The sequence below is a fragment of the Pleuronectes platessa genome, chromosome 14 (genome assembly GCF_947347685.1).
Source record: "Pleuronectes platessa chromosome 14, fPlePla1.1, whole genome shotgun sequence".
Taxonomy (NCBI): Eukaryota; Metazoa; Chordata; class Actinopteri; order Pleuronectiformes; family Pleuronectidae; genus Pleuronectes; species Pleuronectes platessa.
The window spans coordinates 15,633,885-15,655,043 of NC_070639.1; the positions used below are offsets into that span (position 1 = coordinate 15,633,885).

Here is a 21,159-nt window from a genome sequence, read left to right on the forward strand (position 1 = left end):
ATAAAGACACAGATCATTATGTTTTCATTGTTCATGCTGGCGAGGGAGAGAACAAAGCTTTTTGAGGCCGTGCATGAAATCTGTTGCTCCACCATCACAACACTGCAGCAATAATAAGAAAAGACGGAGGAATATTCCACCCTCGACAGCTTATAGCCTCATTCAGCAGCAGCCTCCCCCCCCCCCCTCCACTCCAGCACTGATTTCATCAAAAAAATAGAGAAATAATATCATCTTTACAATCTCTGTTCTATATCAGGTGAGAAAGAACTGGGTCAAGCATCGATTCCGGTCTTTGATATATGGATTGGCACCTCAGGATTTTCTTCCCCTCAATATACTCTCTTGATCAAACAACAGACCTTCTCCCGAATGAAGAAGACCTCTCGCAACCTCCTCCTTCATCTCCCTGAGTTTGATCTCGCGTCTCAGCCGTCTTCTTTTCAATCACTCCTCTCTAACTTCTCTTTGTCCTTGAGGTCCAATCTGCCCTCCAACAAAGTAAAGCTTCACATTCATTTTCTAATAAAATGAGACATGTCGTGTCTCCCCCCCCCCCTCGCCTCGACCAGCACAAATGATGCAGGGACCCAACGGGCCAATCAAGTAATGAGATTCATCAACCCCCTCATCAAAGTTTCATCAAGCTCAGATAGAAGTGTTGCGGCGAGCGCCTCCACGGTCTCAACAAAGGAATCTTTTCATTGGAGTGGCCGCCGCTGTCCATTTTTATTCCCTTAGTCTTTTACTTGTGTGTGTGTGTGAGTGTGTGTGTGTGTGTGTGTGTGTATTATCCATCCATTCTTTATCAATATCCTTTGAGGGTGGTGGGGGAGCCGGAGCCGATCCCAGCTGGCGTTAGACATGAGACGGACTGCACCCTGGACAGGTCACCAGTTTATCTCAGCGCCAACATACAGAGACAAACAACTACTCACACTCTCATTCACACCTCTGCTACTATCAATTCAGGGTATAACCTAACCCCAACCTATATTTCAGTGGAAGCACGCAGAGAAAACCCGGCAAGACACGGGGAGAACATGCAAACTCTACAATCACACAGAAAGGCCAAGCTGGGATTCAAACTGGGAACCTTCTGGCTGCACCACAGTTACTGCCCAATGGGGGCTGCAATTTTCGATCCTAGCCCCCCTAAAAAATGCTGACATGTATTCTACCCACCCCGAGCTGAATTTGATTGCAATGTAAAAAAATGATTCAAGTAGATAACCCAGCCAACTTGATCGAACACGACCCAAACCCTGTTTATCATTTCAATATATGTTGTGGGAACACGGCCTGTGGGCTCGGGGCGGATATCCACACTGTCAATGTCCTGGCTCCTATTCTGTCACATCATGTGCTAACATGACGGCCACATTCACACGCAACTCTTAGTTAGCTTTCCTCTGACTGTGAGGTTATTCTGTTACTACCATGCTTAAGAATCCATTTACCTCCTCACCTGCAAACAGCCTTCACCATGCCTTCACTGTTTGGACACCTAATGCATTCAGTTACTTGCCTGTTCTCAGTCACAATCATTACCGGACCCTGGCACTGACCCCGGACCAGACTCCCAGTTACCAGTTTGCACATTCATTACCAAAACTGTACTATTGACCTTTTGAAGTATCTTCACTCTCAGAGATTCATGTTCATCTTGGGTCCAACTCAAAAGACAAATCTGAGAGAAACTTCAAATTCTGCTCGGATAAGAACCGCTTTTGATTTGTTTCCGCCTGAGTCACAGTGGGATATTTCTGACCATGACAAATGAACTGAAAGCTTTGATTTATCATAAAGACCCTGATTAGCTTGGCTGTATGTACTGTGTATTCCTCCTGCCACTAGAGCTGACCTGAAGAAAGAGTAGCTTGGTCCGATGTTGTAGAGCGCGGGGCTCAGCTCCAGCTCAGGATAGTGCTGTAGGTCGCTCCTAATGGATCCCAGGCCCATTGCAAACACCACAAACAGAACAGGGAGCAGGATCTGGGCGATCAGGCCCTTCCAGTCTCTGCGGCTGTGGTGGAACCTCTTGATCAGGATGGCTGACATCTGCTGCCAGGCCAGAGCCATGCCAGAAAGCGTGGATGAGCCGGTGAGCTCTGAAACACACGGGAGAGGTTCGGTTTTATTCTTTGGATACTGATGCATTTACTGTCTTTCTGATGTATTGACTTGATGACGCCTGTTGTCTCTCTCTAAGATACTGTAAGCTAAAGGTTAACAGGGAGATAAAGATGGATGCAGAACAAGGGCAGCTGAATACACTTTATAGAGTGTAGAAGCAGTACAGGAACCATTCAGCATTGGTATTGTAGTGTGTTGGGTTCAGATGGTTCGAGCCTCCAAACATACGCAAGACAATGATGTACACATAAATTAATATTAGTTCTTACACATTATAGATGATGTAAAATACTTATTTTGAGACCTTGATTGAAGCTAACGACTGCCAGAATAGATGAGAACATCAATAAACCAAGTTCCTAAACACAAAGTTGAGCAAGTCTCAATAAATCAACTTCCCTTCTTGAATTGATCACCTTTATGAAATCCCAGTCTAATGCAGCATCTTACTCAATGTTTGTCTCCTTGTTTTATGTATCTAAGGCAACTAGTTTCTTAAGTTCTACTAAATAAACAATGCTATTCAGTTAAGTAACACAAATTAACTTCACTTTCCCTTCTTTAGTCGGAACAACTTGACAAATTGAGCAAATGCTAAATCTAAGTTTGAACTCAAGACAAATAGTTAGATTTACTTAACACAGGCACAAGGCAATCCGTTTCCTAGACTTTTTAGAGTAATATCAGACTTTGCAGTGTAACATAATGAGTCATTTCATATTAGGGTCAAGTTTGAAAAAAAAAAAAAAAAGAGTATCTCTTAGTATTCTGAACATTTTCCAAGATGTGTGCAGTTGACAGAAAGAATAGTTGAAAGGGAAGAGGAACTCACTGATCTTATCACCGAGGCTTTCACCGTTGTCTGAGGGGAAGCTGTCCACAGACCCTGAGTCAGAAATGCTCTCAGAGATTGACAGGGGGACGCTCTCAGCATCGGCGTTGTCACGAGTCAACTGGAGGAAGACCTACAGAGATGACAACTACACATCCACTTATCTGTGTTTGCTCGAGAGACTATTTAATTCAATCTCATGGTTTATAACATAAAAATGTAACTCTGCAGCCGTGAGTGTTTTTTTTCTTCTTTTGACTGCAGTTTGAACCCATGTGTATTTATGTGTGGGTGTGCACGAGCGAGCTACCTCCTCCAGGGTGGTGTCAGAGATGCCATAGCCCCCGAGCTGCAGGGCGTCCAGGTTGGAGTCCAGCGCGGTCAGGAGGGAGCGGTACGAGGAGGCGTTGGCTGAGGTGAAGGGGGGCAGCGAGTAGACCAGGTCGCCCCCTTGGGCCTCCTTCAGCCGAGCTTCAGGTACATGGGCTTGGATGAAGTGCTTCAGTTCAGCGCTGTCGATGACTTCAGACTCGAGGTTCTGCAGCTGCAGATAGAAAAGGAGCAGCACAGAGACTCTTTGTGAAACCGTATGTCGTGGCTCCGAATGTACAAGATGGCAGCGTTCGTTTCCGGGTAAATTTGGCTTTATTTTTTTATAGTGAGAGGAAATAGAGAGGCAACATCCATCTGTACATAGAGTCTATGGTTATAACTAACAATACTGTAGATACACAAAACAGACTGAAGACTCAGAACTTAACGAGATACTGAAGAAAACTTTTGGTTTGATCAAAATACAAGGCCAGCATTTTCAAAAAGAGAGACATTGTGGGATCTCAGACGAATCCGGTTGCCCGTCTGAGAGTGCAGACGTCTAGAAATGTTTCATTTATTTACTTGTCGAGATGAACAAAGAAGCCATCCAACAGGCAGGGTAAAAAAAAAAAATTTCAATCCCTACATTAGGAAAACAGCCGAACAAAAAGTATTTACATATGAGTAAGTCAGCTCTGCCATTACAACACACTGTGAAATGTTTGTTCTGCCTCTGCTCAATCCAAATTATGTTATTGTTGATAAAACAACTGGATGAAATGCATTAGGTATAAGCAGCTACTTTGTCTCTTGCTTCTGGTAAAACATGGAACCACTTTTCTACTGGAGAAACGTGTATAATTATTATTATGACTATTCTGCAGTGCTTTAGCCGAACAGGGTGACTGGATGACTTTGAGGAGGGAGCTATACCTTTTTGGTGAGGGTGAGTTTGTAGCCCTGACCCAGCTTGTCTTTCAGGGTGAGGGGGGAGCCGCAGCATTTTAATCCTCCCCTCTCCAGGAAAGCGATGCGGTCGCTGAGCACCTCAGCCTCGTCCAGGTGGTGGGTGGACATGATGATGGTTCGGTCTGTGAGGACACAGACACAAAGAAATGATGCAGAACGTGTATTTGCATCGTGATAACAATCCCGGATCAAAAAAGATAACCAAAACTGAAGCTTTAGGGAAATTAGAGGAAGATGAAGCAGACACGTATGAGTAAAAATCAGCTGATATTTATAAGAAAATAATAAATCAAACTGATTCCCGAGATGTTTTTAACAAACCCTCACTACAAAGAAGTAATTGAGGCTAATTGTTAACTTTATAATCAATAAGAAGAAAAAACAAATACAACCAAATATTAAGAACTTCAACTAATAACATTAAAACGTGTTTTTAAAGCGCAAACATCAAAGTAGTTATTTTCTGCATTGTTTATTCACTGATATAAAAGTGTTCATGTCAGTCAACATAATAGACAGATACAGATGTGTCTGTAAAAGGCTCAGTTTAGTTTATCAGCCAAACGCATAAGTCCGGGTCTGGTGTGAATATCAAACAACTGTATTACATGAAAACCCAGTGACTCATTGTCAGTGTAGTGCACATAGTGAATTCATGTTTAATATTTAAGTAGTTATTTGTCTTGTATTTATTGATTTGTATCTTTGGTTGGATTTGAAAAATGTTTCATTCTGTAAATTGCCACAGCTTCTCTTGTGCAATGACAATAAAGTCTTTCTATTCTATTTCATTCTATTCTAAGCAACGAGAAGAGTAAAAAACAACACAGAGGCAATGTTTAGAAGTCTTTTGGGGAAAGTATTTTGGATCTCCACACTGCACACTTCCAAACAAGCAAACTAAAATCCAGACATTACAAAGAGCGAGCTACACACACACTGTGTCACACACTGTGTCACACACACACACACACACACACACACACACAAATCATCAGTGAGTAACCGCCGCGCAAACAGCAAGTGATGCACAAAGTTTCTGAAGAAGATTCCCCTGGCACCAAACTCCCACTAACATCATAGACTGGGCCAATTAAACAGGACATTTCCTACATCTACAATTACACTATATGACAGTTAGCGCTCTCCTTGCAGTCTACTGCCGCTCCCCGGAGAGAACATAAGGAAAAAGTTTCCCCTGGATTGATCTGAGATTAATTATATACTGGACCTGCAGTAAGAAGCCTGAACAGGGAAAAAGCCCAACATGGTATTTTTCAGGTTCACTGTATTTTCAGTGATTTCAGGGGAAAACAGTAGTTTGTATCATATGTGAGCGTGTGTGGGCAATGTCAATTTTTGTGAGCTTGTATTAGGCTGAGAATAACTTTTAATTTTACTTGACTTGGTGTTGCATAAATAGGTAGGTAAACTTTGGCTACATACATACGACTAAACTTTTGTATTAAAGCAGTATTTTCAAATCTTTCTAACCACACAAGAGTTTTGCTATGTATCAGTAATATTCCTCGTCCATGCAAACACAAATGACAACACACATCACTTGATCACATACGGGAAACAGTTTGTCTATTCTGCAGAATAAGGCAGTTGCTTAGCTACAGAAAATACTACGACTGACAAACAGCCTGAAAAGTCAGACCAAAGATTTATTTTGCTGGACTTACGATGAAGTAGAAACTGTAACTGACCATATTAAACTTTTTTCCCCTCATAGAAAACTAGAAATAAAACAATGTGTGAACAGAAGGACACAGTTTTGACAGACATACAGGTAGACTAGACTTTAGAAGCTTTGTAATTCGACTATTGTGATGTTATCATGACTGGAAAGGTATGTTCTCCAGGTCTAGTGTTAGTCTTTGTAAAAATATATACCAGACACAATGAAATCAAATTTCCAACTATGTTTATACGAAGGAGTAATGTCTGGCTTTAATAAGAATATTTCTGAACATCCTAGATTTCTCACTTCATGTTTTAAGATAGCTGTCAGTGGTCTGAAAGGGTGGAGTGTTCCACTGAAATATGATGAGGACCAATTACTAGAACATCAATCTGATCTGTATTCAGTTTTGAGACATTAGAGGCGTCTGCTCTTTGATGGCAGAAAGGCAGCGGGGCAGGGAATGAATAGACTGTTAAGCGTTTGAGAATAAGACTGGGACTCGTCAGCGTTAAAAGGGTGGAATGTGTTAAAAAGGCGAATAATATGGCCAAGAGGAGGCAAGATACAAAGTGAATAAAATCAGGCCAAGTATCGAGCCATGAGGGACCCCAGATGACATAAAGATGATAAAACGAGAGGTAACAGCAATGGTAAGAGGTTAGAGTACTAAGAGCAGGTGTAGCTTGGGGTTCCATGGAGATTGTGTGAACTCAAATTAACAGGATGGCTTTGTTCAGTGTGTGTGTGTGTGTCTGTGTGTGTGTGAGTGTGTGTGTGTTAGTGAGACTCACTTTTCTTGTGCTGGATAACAATGTCCCAGATGCTCCGCCTCGAGCAAGGATCAACTCCTGTGGTGGGTTCATCCAGAACCACCAAGCGAGAGCCTCCTATGAAGGCGATGGAGATTGACAGCTTGCGCTTCATGCCGCCCGACAGGGTGCCCACCCGCTTGTGTCTGTGAGCGTACATGCCTGTCTCCTCTAGGGTCCTGGGGGGGGGAAGCCAATGAAAAGCACGTTTTTTTCTATGCATTACAACCCAGTTTGATTAAATTACAGTTCCATCAGACTTTTCTGAACTACAGGGACCAGGGGAGAGGTTCGGCTTTAGGCTCAGGCTTATTACTTCTCCTCTTGTCTCACACAAAACCTGCAGAGATAGTCCTATGATGCAGCTTGGAGGGTTTAACATGCGGCTTAGAATGAAAAAAGATTCTTCTCGTGCTTGCTCCCATAAATTCACCAAAAACGATGCCAGTCAAAAAGAAAATTACAATATTCTTGAATTATTTCACAACTCTTGAGACGCAATTTGGAACAGTTACTGAGTTCTTACCACAGATTGGTATTCTCGCACTGGATGTAACTTTAAATTACAGTAAGTACGGCCATAAAATCTGACGCTGACCATATCTGAACATTACTTGGAGACTTTTTTAATTTCCCTGGTGTAACCGGCTACTGGTTTTGAGCACTGGCTAATGTTGGCTGTTAAACTCTCGTGGCCTCCGTCAATATTTCTTATTTTTATTGGCCCTCGGACGCTGTTTGTGTGATGTCGAGGCGTAAACCAAATCAACTCGACAGATTAAACTGCATCATGCACAAACCCTGATGTCATCTTAAAGACCCAGTGATGGCGGTACATGTCGAGGATGATTGATCACTTACGATCGGACTTGCTCGTGCAGTTCCCCCTTCGACCAGTGAGGGGCCTTGATCTGGCCGTACAGCAGCAGGTGCTCCTTGGTGGTCATGTGGTCGAACAGGACGTCGTACTGCATGCACACGCCCAGCTCCTTGCGAATGTCGTCGATGTTGGACTGCATGTCTCGACCGTACACCTCTATTGTGCCGGATGTTGGGGCGAAAAGACCTGTCAGGAGAGACCTAAGCACAGACAGTGATAATTTAGTATCTAGGCACAGAACTGGATTGACAGATTTAGAACGAGGTGAATAAAGGCGAGTCTGTAGAATTAATTAAAAACCGCCTCTGAGGAGGTTTTGATTTTTTATGTTTCATATTAGGGAAATATTGAAAATGTAAAATAAATTTACTGGATAATGAGCCATTTTGGGAAATTACTTTTGCTCATATTTGCTACCTGGGACAGAAAAAGGTTGAAAATTGATTTGTATTTCCATTCCCTTTTCTACTTTCTCTTACTTTCTATTCTGGGATGATTTGTTCATGATTATAATTCCCTCTTGGTTTTCCTTTCTCTTTTCTTTTTTATTCAGTCAGCTCTCACTCTCTCTCCTGCACTTGTCGTGCGTTGCTCTGAGCGTAAGCGAAACGAGTCACAATTAAAATGTAAATGTAAGTGCTCCCATTGATGAAGACAAAGCAGGCTAAGCTCTGCCGTGGTTCATTTGATGTGCCAGATTTGGACAAAACAATCTCAGTGTCAGCAGCAGACTCTTGAGATGATTAAAGGGATGCACAAATTAAATTTCAAAGATGATGCGGCGAAAACGGGTTTGTTTTCATCTTGCTGATTCACTCAGAACTAGGGAAGATCGTGGCACACATACATGGTGGTGGTCTTGCCGGCTCCGTTGTGGCCGAGCAACGAGGTGACGTGGCCCTCGTGGAAGGAAACGTTGAGGTTTTGAATGGCGACTCGGTCGCCGTACATCTTGCTGAGACTGTGGAGGGCGACGCCCACCGGCCGCTCAGAGAAATCCTCGCCGGCCCGGAAGGAAAGGGAGCTCTTGCCTGAGAGAAACAAATGGAGACAGAGGGCAGCCCGTAAATCAAACTAACAGGGAACAGGTATTAAATGAAGGGAGAGGGAGAAAGACATGGAATAAGGGGTTGGGAAAAAAAATGACAGACCATGAAAAGGAAGACATCATGTTCTTGCTTCAAAACACAACACCGGAGGAGACAGCATCGCTCATTAGTATCTGCAGCAAGATAGTACAATGTCTTTATTTCTGTCCGCACCTTTTTCCTTGTCGTTGGAGAAGACATCATGCTGGTTGCTCTGCATGATGTTGTGCAAGATGAGTCCTGTGCGCGGCTGAGCCTTTGACTTAATGCAGCAGCACAGGTCGGCCCAGAACGAGGCTTTGAAGGGGAAGTACCACGGGCATGGGATGCCATAATTTCCTGATGGGTAAAAAAGAATTTATCAACACATGAAACAGAAATGAAGAGTTTTCCCGGGAGTTCATAAACTGCTGCATTGGCTTCATCGAATTGGCTTCGAGTTATATATACACTTGACTTGACATACTAATATAATCAGTATTTTGAGTGTCAGGCCTCTTTGTTCCGAAGACAATCGCTTTCTTCTTTCTTCCCCAGAGGAGTCTATGTTTTCATTTTATATGAATATTTTAATTTGAAGAAATGGGCGGATTCAGGAATTTTCTTCCACTTTCTTTACAGCATTTCCCACAGAATTCCATCAATCTAGGACAGGAGCGGGGGTGCATGAGCTTCACTTTCACGTGCAACAGATTAAGAGGGACTGAGATCTGCATCACATGCCATGTCTGAATGGACGGTGAAAACTTTATGGATGACAGCGTAAGTGAGAAAATTGAGCTGCACCCAGCCACACAGTGCAGCTACAGAGTAAAACACCAAGTTAGACATCTCTTGTTATTTTGAGGGTTGGAGCATTTATTTGGGGCTGATTATTAAAATGTGGCGTGACAAATCAGAAAACAGCAGGCTCAAATAAAAAGTCTGGCACATTTATGGAACTACTATTGTAATTTAATGTAGCTTGATTGAATTTAAGAGGACTGTTTGGCCTTCATCTGATTTTTGGTGCTAGTATTTTACCTGGGAAGACCTTGCGGATGTAAGCCCCGATAATGAAGTAGAGGATTGAGTCGATGAGCATCAACCAGCACAGCCACCCGAACGAGGCCGAGTCACCGGCGATGGGCGACGTGTACGCGTTGCTCCACTGAATCCCTAAAGAAGTGAATAGTAGAAGAGTGTTACATTTAGTTCCACGGACTCGGCCGGTGTGTTTTAATGCTGATCAGAGGTCTGTATGTTTTTACCTTCTCCTTGGGCCTCATAGCGAGACACATATTGACTGGCGTAACTGAAGCAGGTTGGGGAAAACAAACTCTGCGGGAAAACAGGAGAAGAATCAGACAGAATGCAGGAACAGAAGCGGTAAAATAAAAGAAGATCAAAGAATCTTCTTCATCCCACAATGACTATGTGTGATTCTCCTCATCTTTACTCTTGACAACTAGCAGTGTGAAGTGAGCTGTTTCAAAAGAGTTTCTCAAAAATATCATATACAGAATTTTGTTAGACGCAAACAACACTGCAAAAATAACAATACAACATCCCGATGAGGAACAACTGAAGGCAAAACCCACTGTTAATCCAGACTCTCTCATAACAGTGCCGGCATTTTTGAGGCTGTGCTTATAAAACTTTCAAATGATATCAGTAAAATTGTTTTTTGAAGATGGATAGAGTAAATAACATTTTGGAATGAAATGAAATGACAATACTTCCTCCTTATGCGCTCCTTATCTCCTCAATTCAACTTCCTTCCAGAGTAAATTGCATTATTTGGTGTTTGAAGCTTCTACACGTATCCTCACCAAAGCGCTCTTCTGGGAAAAGTTGAGATTTGTCTCCACAGCCATGACCACGATGAAAGGGAAGAAGCAGAGGATGTAGAGGAGGCTGCCGCTCAGGCCGGCGATGTAGGTCTTGTCGAAGAAGGAGCTGACCAGGAAGCTGAAGGCAATGATGCTCAGGCCGTAGTCGCACAGGTAAAGGAACAGGAGGAAGCCGTCGCTGTTGGGCAGGATCTTGCCGTATTTCAGCACCAGCGTGAGGATGATGATGGTCACCCCCAGGTAGGCGGCGCACTCCAAGAACCAGGCAAAGAAATGGCTGAGCGGGTTGACACCCATCATCTTCATGTACTGTAGGGCAATAAAGAAAAGGAAGGGTTTAACATGTCTATAAAACCACGGTTATATGCGCCAAACAGTACAGTTTCATTGTGACCTTTGACCAATGGAATATAATAAATAAATAATAAATCGTCTTTGCTTCCAACTGGTCAAAAGTTGAAGAACTAGCTTAAAGGCAGATTTGAGATGTCATGTTAAAGAAGCTAAACACCTGTTTTGTGAGGCCACTGTCATCTTGACCTCTGCCCTCTGTCTAATCAATCTAATCAGTAATTGATCCAAGTGAATGAAGCCTCCTTCCACTGGCTGTTGCCGGCAGAGAGGAATACATATTTTGTTTTTAGTTTTTCACTGGTGTCTGTGAACGTTTACAGCAGTGAAGACGAGAAAATACATGTAACAGTCTGGAAGTATAAGAATGGGAAAAGAGGAGGAAGCTTAAGTTTAAGAGAGAAAAGTAAAGTCTCTCCCGGCGTCAACTGCTCATCAGAAATAATCCGTATTTGTCAGTGATTGATTAACACAACCAGCCGACCCTATTATAACAGCAAGTCATAAAAAAACCACAGGTCCCTGCTGAATGCAAAAATACAGCGGGGCATTTCATCATCTCTGAGCCCTTACCTCGTGCAGCCTCAGTTCTCTCTCGTGCACGAGCTTCTTCACAAAGTCGGCGATGAAGAGCACCCATGCTAACATCAGCATGATCGGGAAGACAAAAGAGATGGCCTCCAGGTACCTGGGGAACACAGAGACGCCAGGCGTTCGTCAAAACTGGGGGAAAACGAACATCCAATCACTGTCAAGAAGAGGAGATGAAAAGGTCCATCACTCAGTCACCAGCTTGACAGAGACGGGAAGAGATGCAGAGCGCGGGAGCAACATCCAGGGAGGGTTCGGGGGAGATTTTTGACAGCAATGTTCTGATCCTTGTGTTATTTACGCAAAATAAATGCCTCTCAATTTTGGCTTTTTTTTTTCAGTTTCGGGGGCTGATACATGGGGAATTTAGTGTTTGGAATATTTAATGCCGCACGCCCATATTTCACGGCTATCATGTCAGAAACTGAGCTGAGTCATAAATCAGAATGATAGAGAGGCGAGGATCATCGTATCTTACAGTTGTTCAGAAGGCAGCGAGCCAAAGACAGTGGCCCACTAGCGCCTCGCAGATGAGATATCAGCCCCGTCTTAAGTCGCACTCGGGGGCCGAGCACAGACATTACGCTCCGACCTGATTTATTAGACACAACGTTGTGTGTCGATGCACGAGTTAATTCTGGATATCTGTGCTGCACAGATGAGTGGTTTTCTTTACAAGTGGGTATTAAAGGCTTGAAGGCTGTCTGAGTGTTGTATACATGTATGGTGAATGCACAACAAAAGTGGATATTCTTTCCACTTGATGTGGAGCCAATAATAACTGGTGGTAAATTAATAATGAGGGAGAATAGATTATTCCACATCATCGCCTGTACGTCCGCTCAGGGTTCGTTTGCTTCTTTACGTTTCAATTGTGGCTCGTATTTGTTTACATGTACATGTATGTGCATCCATGGATTTGAGGGGACTCACTCATCGCGCAAATGGCAGGGATAGGGGAAGGGCTGCAGCTGCACGGCCGGCTCTGAGACTTTCTTCCCGGTCTGGGATTCGATGATGGCCCGGTCGATGTTCTCCTGCAGATACACGAAGCCCCGGTTGTAGCGCAAGGTCTGCCTGGCCAGGATGTGGGGGTCCTTCACAAAGAAGGGCTCCCGCACTCGGTCCGTACGCATGACGTTGTCCATGTGCATGCGGATGGTGTAGCTGACTTGGGGGGGCAGGGACGATCCGGATGATGTGTTGGAGGAAGACCTGGCGTGACGGCTCTTGGTCGAGCCGTCATCTTTGGGAAGCTTGAAGATGACACCTTAAAGGACAAGATGAATGTCATTGCACAGACTGTTTATAAAGATGGACGACAGGACAACTCCACAAAGGGGAAGCCAAAATGTCTTCGATGGCAAGCTAGTGGTTGGCTGCAGTGCAGGTCAAAAACCCTGCCTTCTCCAGGTTAGTGGATGGGACACGGATCAAAGTTAAAAGACAAATTACAGAATGTAGCGGCACCGCTCTAACTGGAACAAGAAAGTGGGATCATATTAAACCAGCACTAGCCTCTCACTGGCTTCCAGTCAAATTCAGGATTGATTTTAAGATTTTAAACGAGCTGGCACCAATCTTTGATGTCTTTTACTGTGGACATTCCTCTATGTCCGTTATACACAACATTTACTCACTTGCGTAGAGATTGCGATCTTTGGCGAGTTCCTGGGCTTCGTGGTTGAGCTTCTCGGCAGAGTCGTAGCCCCGGTAGCGGTCGAACTTGATACAGGAGGACAGGTCGACCATCAGGGTGGACAGGGTGGTGATCTGATTCAGAATCTGTTTGTTCTTCTCCAGCATCACAGACATGTTAGCTTTGGAGAGACAAGAAAGACATGAAGCGTGCATGGTAGAAATTCGTCTGTGATTGCCGTCAATCCAAATTAAAATAACGATATTTACTGTGTTTGTTCCTGTTAATTGACATCTTTGCTAAAATAGAAATACACTCTGACAATACAAGGTAATCCAATTAAGCGTCTGCACGTCAACGTTAGACTCCCTGGAGAAAAAAAGATGACTGACATGTATAATCCTATCAAGCAGAGACAGCTAAGGAGAATCATGTTAAATCGAGGGTAACGTTTCCTATTAGCCTACGTTCTGACATCGTGGCCATTTGAACAGGCAATAAGAGAGGCAGGAATATAAAGGCCCGCCCGGTATCTGCTGTTTACCAAAGTGTAAGACCTTCACTCACAGAAGCCGCTAAGTGTTTCTTTCATTTTGCCCACATCGATGTCAGTCTGCATCTCAATGAAATTCTTCACAAAGGAGTTGCTGAGGGAACTCTGACGGGAGGGGAGAGAGAGAGAGACAGAGAGAGAGAGAGAGAGAGAGAGATAGATGATTCACAACATCAACATTCAAGATGCCGAATCATGTTTGACGACAACGGCAAAGTTTATCTCTCGACTCGCAGACGACAGCGAGCCGGGAGAGATAATCAGATATGCAGAAGACAGCTCTGACTTTTTTAATGTTATTCAAATACCTGCAGCATCGGCAGAGTGTTGCTGAGCATTTCAGCAGAATTGACGATGTAGTTGGAGGACTGGATCCAGTCTTGGGAGTTCTTCCTCAGGTTCGCAAACTCCTGCAAGGTGGCATTGGCCTGGGAGGGGTCGGGACAGGGAGGAGAACGTGTGAAACGGCTGCTGTATCTACCAGAGTCCATAACCTCCCGTGTGTGTGTGTGCTTGTGTGTGTGTGTGTGTGTGTTTGTGTGTGTGTGTCTGTCTGTCTGCATGCATGAAGGCAGCAGTAGACTAACATCAAAGTCAAGTTTGGACAAAAAAAGATCCTAAGTAGAAGACAGTGATGCATAAACTCCCTGGAACTACATTTCTTACTCAGTAACTCCCAGTGGGGGGTTACACAGAGACTTAAGAGGTAAACACAGCCTGGAAGAGCTAGAAATAGCAGTGGCAACACATTTTGCCACAGATTTTGTTTCCTAGGATTTAGAAAATAAAGTTCATGATGGTCGTGAAGGCACAAATCCAAAGAGCTGCTGACAGGGAGATGTTTCAACTGAGAGAAAGGAGAGGAAAAACTGGAGATGCAATCTTAATAGGGAGAGTCACTAAGAGTTTCAAGGCCATGTTGAGGAAAAACAGTATCAAACATTTTGGGGAATGAAGTTGTAATATTACAAGAAAGAAAGTCTTAACTTTACAAGACTCATTTAAGAGAGGAGATATCAGTAGATAAGTCTGTTGACTTGCGTTAAGAAGAGGAATGTGGAGCATCTTGTTAAATTAAAGTTTACTCAAGGTTTCACAAATAATCTCACAGTTTGGCACATCAGCTCCACATTATCATAAGTATCAGGATTTATGAGACTCCAGCGAGCACTGCCTTTCAACTTTTGGTAATTTCCCTCAAGAAATGTTTTTTTATTTTTTTTATTTTCTCTCTTAATACTACAATTTAATTCTCGAAACACTCCTACTTTAATCTCTTGATATCACAACGTTATTCTAAAAACATGGCCCTAATACATTGTAAATTCCAGTCATTTTTATATACTGGTAAATAATTTCCCTTAGAGGACCAGAAATCACACAGTCACACATGAGGTACTTTATTTCCTTAACAAAGATAACATTTAAAAACCAGAATTTAGTTTTTATATATCGTATATATTATGGTTTTTGGAGTGAGTATCACCTGGCTTGGATTAAAGGGCAGAGGAGGTAACATGTATGAATTTCTATCTGCTACATACCTTCTCCATTATGTCTCTCGTGATGGGCGTGTCAGGGGTGAACAGGATCTTCCCCATCAGCATTGGTTTGAGGAAGGCCCAGGCGATGGCTCCTCCTGTGGTGTTGACCATGTCCAGGTACATGTTCATGCAGAAGGGAGCTACAGGAGGGAGGAAGAGCGGGGCAATTATTTTTTAGTCTTTATAAGGGATCATTGTTAAGATGAAAGAATAAGGCTGCTGTTATTTGATATTTTCTTACTGTCAAAAATCCATTGAAAGGATTAAAAAACCAAGAAAGAGTTGTAAGGCTTAGTAACATCTCTGCGCTGAGCCCTGAATCCATTCATTCCTGAGACCAGTGCTCAATCAACTTGGGTACTTTCAACAATAATTGATGTTGGGATCAATTAATTTGTTGCATCCAACATAGAGATTGTGTTTTTACTGCCTTTGGTTTGTCTGTCTGCACGTTTACGGAAAAACTACTAAAATGATTCCCGTGAAATTTTGTGAAGGGGTGGGGCCTGACCGAAGGAGGAGTCCTTTACATTCATTTTGTTTTCTACACATTCTTTACCATGGTGAACACCAGGCTCATCCTGCAATCATGAATACTTTATGAATTGTCAAAGGGGAAAAATGAAATGAAACATATCCAAGGAGTAAGAAAGATGGTGTTTTAGAATTTCCACTTTCTGTGTTAACACGTATCACAATTTAATTTAGGGCAAATAGAAAGTTGGGATTCTCTAAGAAAGAGAAAAACAACCCACAATAGGCACAATATTTCTTCGTGACATAAGTTATTGCTGTTTTTGCAAATTTAACATATACTATTACATCACACCAGCTATGAATGCAATATAATCCATTGGAGATACTGGATATCACCACCAAATATTCACATGTTACATTACATGTCCTTTAGCTGAGGCTTTTATCCGAAGCGACTCCCAATCAGTGCATTCAACCTCTAAGAATAGTGCCTGCCCTGACAATACAACTCAGGTTCCACAAGCCCCACGTGTGTCCTCCTCCCGACATACTGGCATTTCGTGGAATCTTGAAGCGATCGATCATCTCCTCCTTCCACTGGCCGCTGGGGAAGGTGGGGTCCGGCATGGGGGGCAGTTTGGCGATTCCAAACAGAGCCATGATGCCGTTACTGCACAGCGCTCGAGAGAGGGTGACGAACGTAGCCTTGGTGGAGATGGATGATTTCTGTCCTCTGGACATCTGCGGGGGGGGGGGGGGGGGGGGGGGGGGGGAACAGAGATTGCGATAAATATTTGATCATTTCCTTTTTGTCATGTGCATATGAGAATTCCATTTGAGGGCTCCTCGAAAAACAGTTTGATGCTGCGTGAGCCAGCGTTACACGGCAGAGAAGAGCCAGAGGATGATTTCAAGGCACTGAAATATTTGGATCCTTTGTTATTGCCGGTGGAATTTGACACTTGTGTGACATTTTACATTGTGTGTAAAGGCGAACAGACGTAAAGAGTATACGTACGAGGCTGAACTCGTTGTTGGCCATCAGGTTGAGGTCCTGGATGGAGAACAGGTAGCTTTGCAGCGTGTTGATCATGGGAAGAATGTTGTTCATCATGTCAGTTAGAGTCTCAGCCATCTGAAGCATAACCACCACCAGGCTCTGCATCTCTTCAGACAGCACCACCTGAAAGAAAACACATCAACATTCAAACACCTCCATTGCTCTTTTTTTCTCTTTTCCCTCTTCATCTTTGAAGCTTTGGAAGCCGTGGTTATTTTTCACGCTAACAAAGCCCAGGTTCTTTAGTCATGTGTTACTTTATCTTGCAAATGTCACTATTAAGCTTAAGAGGTCGCATTTTATGGAAGATATATTTAATGCTTAAAGTTAATTGAATTCAAGTGTTTAAATAATGAAGGCCTTTCCATCAAAAAAAAACTCTAATGAGAATATATATCTCATAAGTTACATACATAAATAACAAATATTCTTTTAGCCAGTCTCTCTTCATCATATTTCAGCATTTCTCTCTTTTAGCTCTTTGTTCTTGTATTTAGACGCCATTTGATTTTTTCTTCAGCCCAGGTGACAAGATAAGTATTATCTGATATTTAGTCAATGTCTTAAGAGGCTGTTAGCTTATTACTAATAGATAATATTAGTTTGTCAAATCGTTTTTAAGAATTCTGTAAATTCTTGCAGTGTAGAGCTGCATGTGCAAGCAACATTCTGCCCATAGAATTCAACAAAGCCACTCAAGGTGTAATTTCAACCCAGTAGCACTGTGCATCAGCAGTTTCAGCTATGAGGGAAATTACATGGTGCTAAATTTAGCAGTACTACAAAGTAACAAGGGTAAAAGCCACGTTAGCTTTTATCTGGAATGAATGGATGAATGTCAAATATTCACACTTCTTTTAGCTCCGCATTATCCTCCAGAGGAAACACTGAAATAATATGAGGACACAGCTATGATGCTATATGTTTGATGCAAGGCAGATAGCATACAGCGGACTGGCGACTTCTTGTCATGTGCGACAAGTCTAAACTATTAAATTTAAAAAAAGTGAAATACGTCATTCTTAAATAGAGAAAACGTTGCACATGAGGGAGAGAGAGAGTTAGGAGAAGATTTGAAAGAGGAACCCTTTGAAAACCTTCTACACTTATTAATTAATAAATCAATGCATCTGAAACCTTGATAAGTTTCATATTCAAACGTGAATAGTTTTATGAAGTTTTGGGGATGGACAGTGTTTGCTGTCATGAATAAAATGGAAAAACATAATTTACAGTAAGAATTTTTTTTTTTTTATATGTGACAGAGAGAGCTTTGTCTGGTGAACAAACGTTTTTCCCACACAAAAGCTTTTCTCCCCGACTCATCTGTCCCTCACACAAACACACCGTAGAATCAAACGCGCACCGGGACCCACGGAAACGATTTTCTTTAACCACTCGGCTGTTAGAGGACAATGTGCAATCATCCCATTCACACGTTCACCACAACGTGAAGACATTTCACCACAGTAAACCATGTTGTTGTGATCTTGTCTGAGGACAAAAGACGGAGGCTTACTCTGTAGAGGAGTTTTTCCATGTTGAGATGGCGCACCATCAGCAGTGAAAAGCTGTACCACTGCTCCACACTCATGGAGCAGAAGGTCTTCAAGATGGCCGCGTCCGACGCCTTCATGTTCACCGAGGACGTGGAGTTGCACTGGCGCAGGTTCACCAACCAGGACAGGATCTGTTCCGAGAGAGATGAAGAGAGTTGTGGAAAGAAGCGAATGAGGAAGATGATACATTAAGTGCTGAACTGCAGAAAGGTATAAACACGAGCAATTCTCCTATAGCACATCTGTGTAGTTGATACAAGACTCCTACTTTCATGGTTGGCTTTTTATGGTGAATGTCTTCCGGACAAAAATTCCATCCATCGATTATCTATACCCTTTTTCCTTTGAGGGTCACAGGGGAGCAGGGGCCAAACCCAGCTGACGTGGTATCGCAGGGTCCGACATTTACAGACAAACATCCATTCACACCGATGGTTCAAATTAAGTGGAAGGAAGCTGGAGTATCCGAAGAAAATACTTTACAGCCACGGGAAGAACATGCCAAACCTAGGTGACAGCGCCACCCACTGCACCACCTTCAGACAAAGTAGTTGACAAATAGTTTGGTCGGGTCGGTTATGTTGGTTGGGCAGATTGTTTTTAAACTGCAAACGTCTGTTATCAGGGAAAACAAGTGATAAACGTGTGTTTCAGGGACTCAAACTCAACACAAACTGTAGCTTTCATTAACTGTATCAGGCCTCGGGTGGAGTCTTGTTCCCAAAAAACAGGATGCTGTCAGGTTCAGGTGTAGCTCCAGACGCACATGGGTCTAGGTACTCCTCCATTTGGTTAAAAAAAAAACATTAACAACATGTATTATGTTTAGGGACGGGACAATTTCACCTCAAGAATGGTGGGTAATCAAACACGTGTCAACAGTGATGTGTCTGCACGCTCCATTTAAGTGCCTTTTTTTTTTCCTGCGGTCGTACCAGCAGAGACTTTCAGACGACAGCCTTTCATTCCACTAAGTCATGTCTGCTCTGGAGAAATGCTCCGTGGCGTGATTTTGATCGGACCTGTAAATCCGTCTCCATTGTACTGTAGCGTCAACAGTAAAAAAAAAAAATGAAGCCTGATTGATATTGTATTTAATAGAACAGGCGTGCTTTACAAAAGGCACCTTCTGTGCCATTAGCAGAAGGTTACAGGGTTCTCTGAAAATGAAAGTGAAGTTACATTAACTGTAAATTGCCCCACGCAGCAGCAGCCTTCAGAAAAGTGTACAGGTTATACAGGCTTCATGAAAGAAAACAAAACTCCGATCCAAAATTAAGTCCACAGCACATGCTCATTAAAACATGGCAGATTATCGAAGCTATAGAAGGTCTGCTGCACCCCCCACAGCCTGCACTGATACGTGGGGAAATGTGAGAAGAGAAAAATTGGACCCTGGTGGACGTTATTTGCTGAGGATTACGAGAACAAGGCTTCTTTGCACCAGCAAATTCCGTGTGTCCTCAGGTTCACTGAAGCCGAGCTCAGGCTACAGGAGTTGTACGACCCTGACCAATTAAGAAATCGGGTTGCATAACAAACCGGAGGAGAACCTTCACAGATATTTCAAACATGCACAAACAACCCCGTTTGAAAAACAATGGCACTTCTGACACTACAGGATGGTTTTAAGATTGTTGCTCAAGGAGGCGCGACATCCCCCCCCACCCCCACCCCCCCCCCCGCCGCCCCCTTATGTCACCGCTTTGACACGAGGAAACCAACGTGACACACATGTTTGAGCTCCTGCTCTATTGGTAATAATAATAATAATAATAATAATAATAATAATAATAATAATTAATAATAATAATAATAATAATAATAACAATAACAACAGTGCTTTGCCAGGTTATAAAATGACAGCAGAATAAAAAAGTCTGAATGGGAAAGGGGTTGGGGAGACATGGTCAACACTGTCTATTCCTCACATGTCAGCTACTGTCACGCCCACACTGCCTTGTTAAAGTCATCCATGAAAACTCTGACTTGTCAACTACTTGTCAACAACAACAGTGCCCCCTGCTGCCTATCTGCTGTAGATGCCACTGCTTCTGCCACATTAAACTACACTGTACCATACTAAACCCACAGATGAACAACTAGTCTACTACAATGGTTTTCATAGTTGACTTGTCGAGTGGTCTGTCCTACTAGCTTCTAATGCTCTGCACTGCCCTTGTAAAGAAGCTGGTTTTGCAGACGCCATTTCATTTCCCTCAGTCCCTCTCCTTGGTTCCACTAGTACGGACAGAATCAATTCCGATTTTAAATTCTAAATATAAACCATGCTTGATAATAGTCATGGCGGCCCCCGACGATTCTGTGGTTCCAGGCCCAAAACTCCTCCTGTCTGAGCCCAGCTTGAGGCAGTGACTTCATGTTTGCTGGCACACTTACAGTATGTGCTGCTATCAAGAGGATGCTTAATGGAGCTTGAAACTTGCTCACCTCCATATTGTTGTTCGGTACAACGGCTCCCATCAGCAGGTGCAGGGCTGCTGGATCGAAATCCATGTGCCGCTGAACATCCTGAACAAAGGCGGCTTCATCTCTCAGCAACTCTCCGACCGTCACCACTCCTGGGAAGAGAAAGACATACAAGTCAAGTGTGAGCCGAAGAGTTTTTATTGTCTTTTTATATATTGAAACTAAAGATCTAGTTTTATAAGATTTAATAATTCATGCTGTGGAGCAGTTATCACATAATGGATGCCGCAGCTGGTGTCAGTGTTTTCCCAAACAGCTTTATTTGTTTTTATTGCCAATTGCCGAAACAGCTTTTATACAGAAACTGCTCTTTAAAAAGAAAAGAGAGAACAACAATTCAGTGG

The 21,159-nt window shown here is 43.0% G+C and overlaps 1 protein-coding gene across 4 annotated transcripts in view; it reads right to left on the reverse strand.

The window, feature by feature from the left end:
- Window positions 1-21,159, reverse strand: part of abca12 (ATP-binding cassette, sub-family A (ABC1), member 12) — an 80,789-nt gene that overhangs the window by 23,858 nt on the left and 35,772 nt on the right. For all 4 annotated transcript variants that reach the window (XM_053439276.1, XM_053439277.1, XM_053439275.1 and 1 more), the window contains 21 exons: window positions 20,777-20,907; window positions 18,286-18,456; window positions 16,725-16,889; window positions 16,258-16,447; window positions 15,230-15,369; window positions 13,994-14,113; window positions 13,700-13,790; window positions 13,134-13,313; window positions 12,427-12,763; window positions 11,476-11,590; window positions 10,531-10,860; window positions 9,970-10,039; window positions 9,743-9,877; window positions 8,894-9,058; window positions 8,479-8,662; window positions 7,613-7,831; window positions 6,734-6,930; window positions 4,217-4,374; window positions 3,279-3,512; window positions 2,969-3,101; window positions 1,865-2,111 (listed from right to left, as the gene is read on the reverse strand). In XM_053439276.1, the coding sequence (XP_053295251.1) occupies window positions 1,865-2,111; window positions 2,969-3,101; window positions 3,279-3,512; window positions 4,217-4,374; window positions 6,734-6,930; window positions 7,613-7,831; window positions 8,479-8,662; window positions 8,894-9,058; window positions 9,743-9,877; window positions 9,970-10,039; window positions 10,531-10,860; window positions 11,476-11,590; window positions 12,427-12,763; window positions 13,134-13,313; window positions 13,700-13,790; window positions 13,994-14,113; window positions 15,230-15,369; window positions 16,258-16,447; window positions 16,725-16,889; window positions 18,286-18,456; window positions 20,777-20,907 (3,712 nt within the window). The remainder of the gene's footprint in view (window positions 1-1,864; window positions 2,112-2,968; window positions 3,102-3,278; window positions 3,513-4,216; window positions 4,375-6,733; window positions 6,931-7,612; window positions 7,832-8,478; window positions 8,663-8,893; window positions 9,059-9,742; window positions 9,878-9,969; window positions 10,040-10,530; window positions 10,861-11,475; window positions 11,591-12,426; window positions 12,764-13,133; window positions 13,314-13,699; window positions 13,791-13,993; window positions 14,114-15,229; window positions 15,370-16,257; window positions 16,448-16,724; window positions 16,890-18,285; window positions 18,457-20,776; window positions 20,908-21,159) is intronic.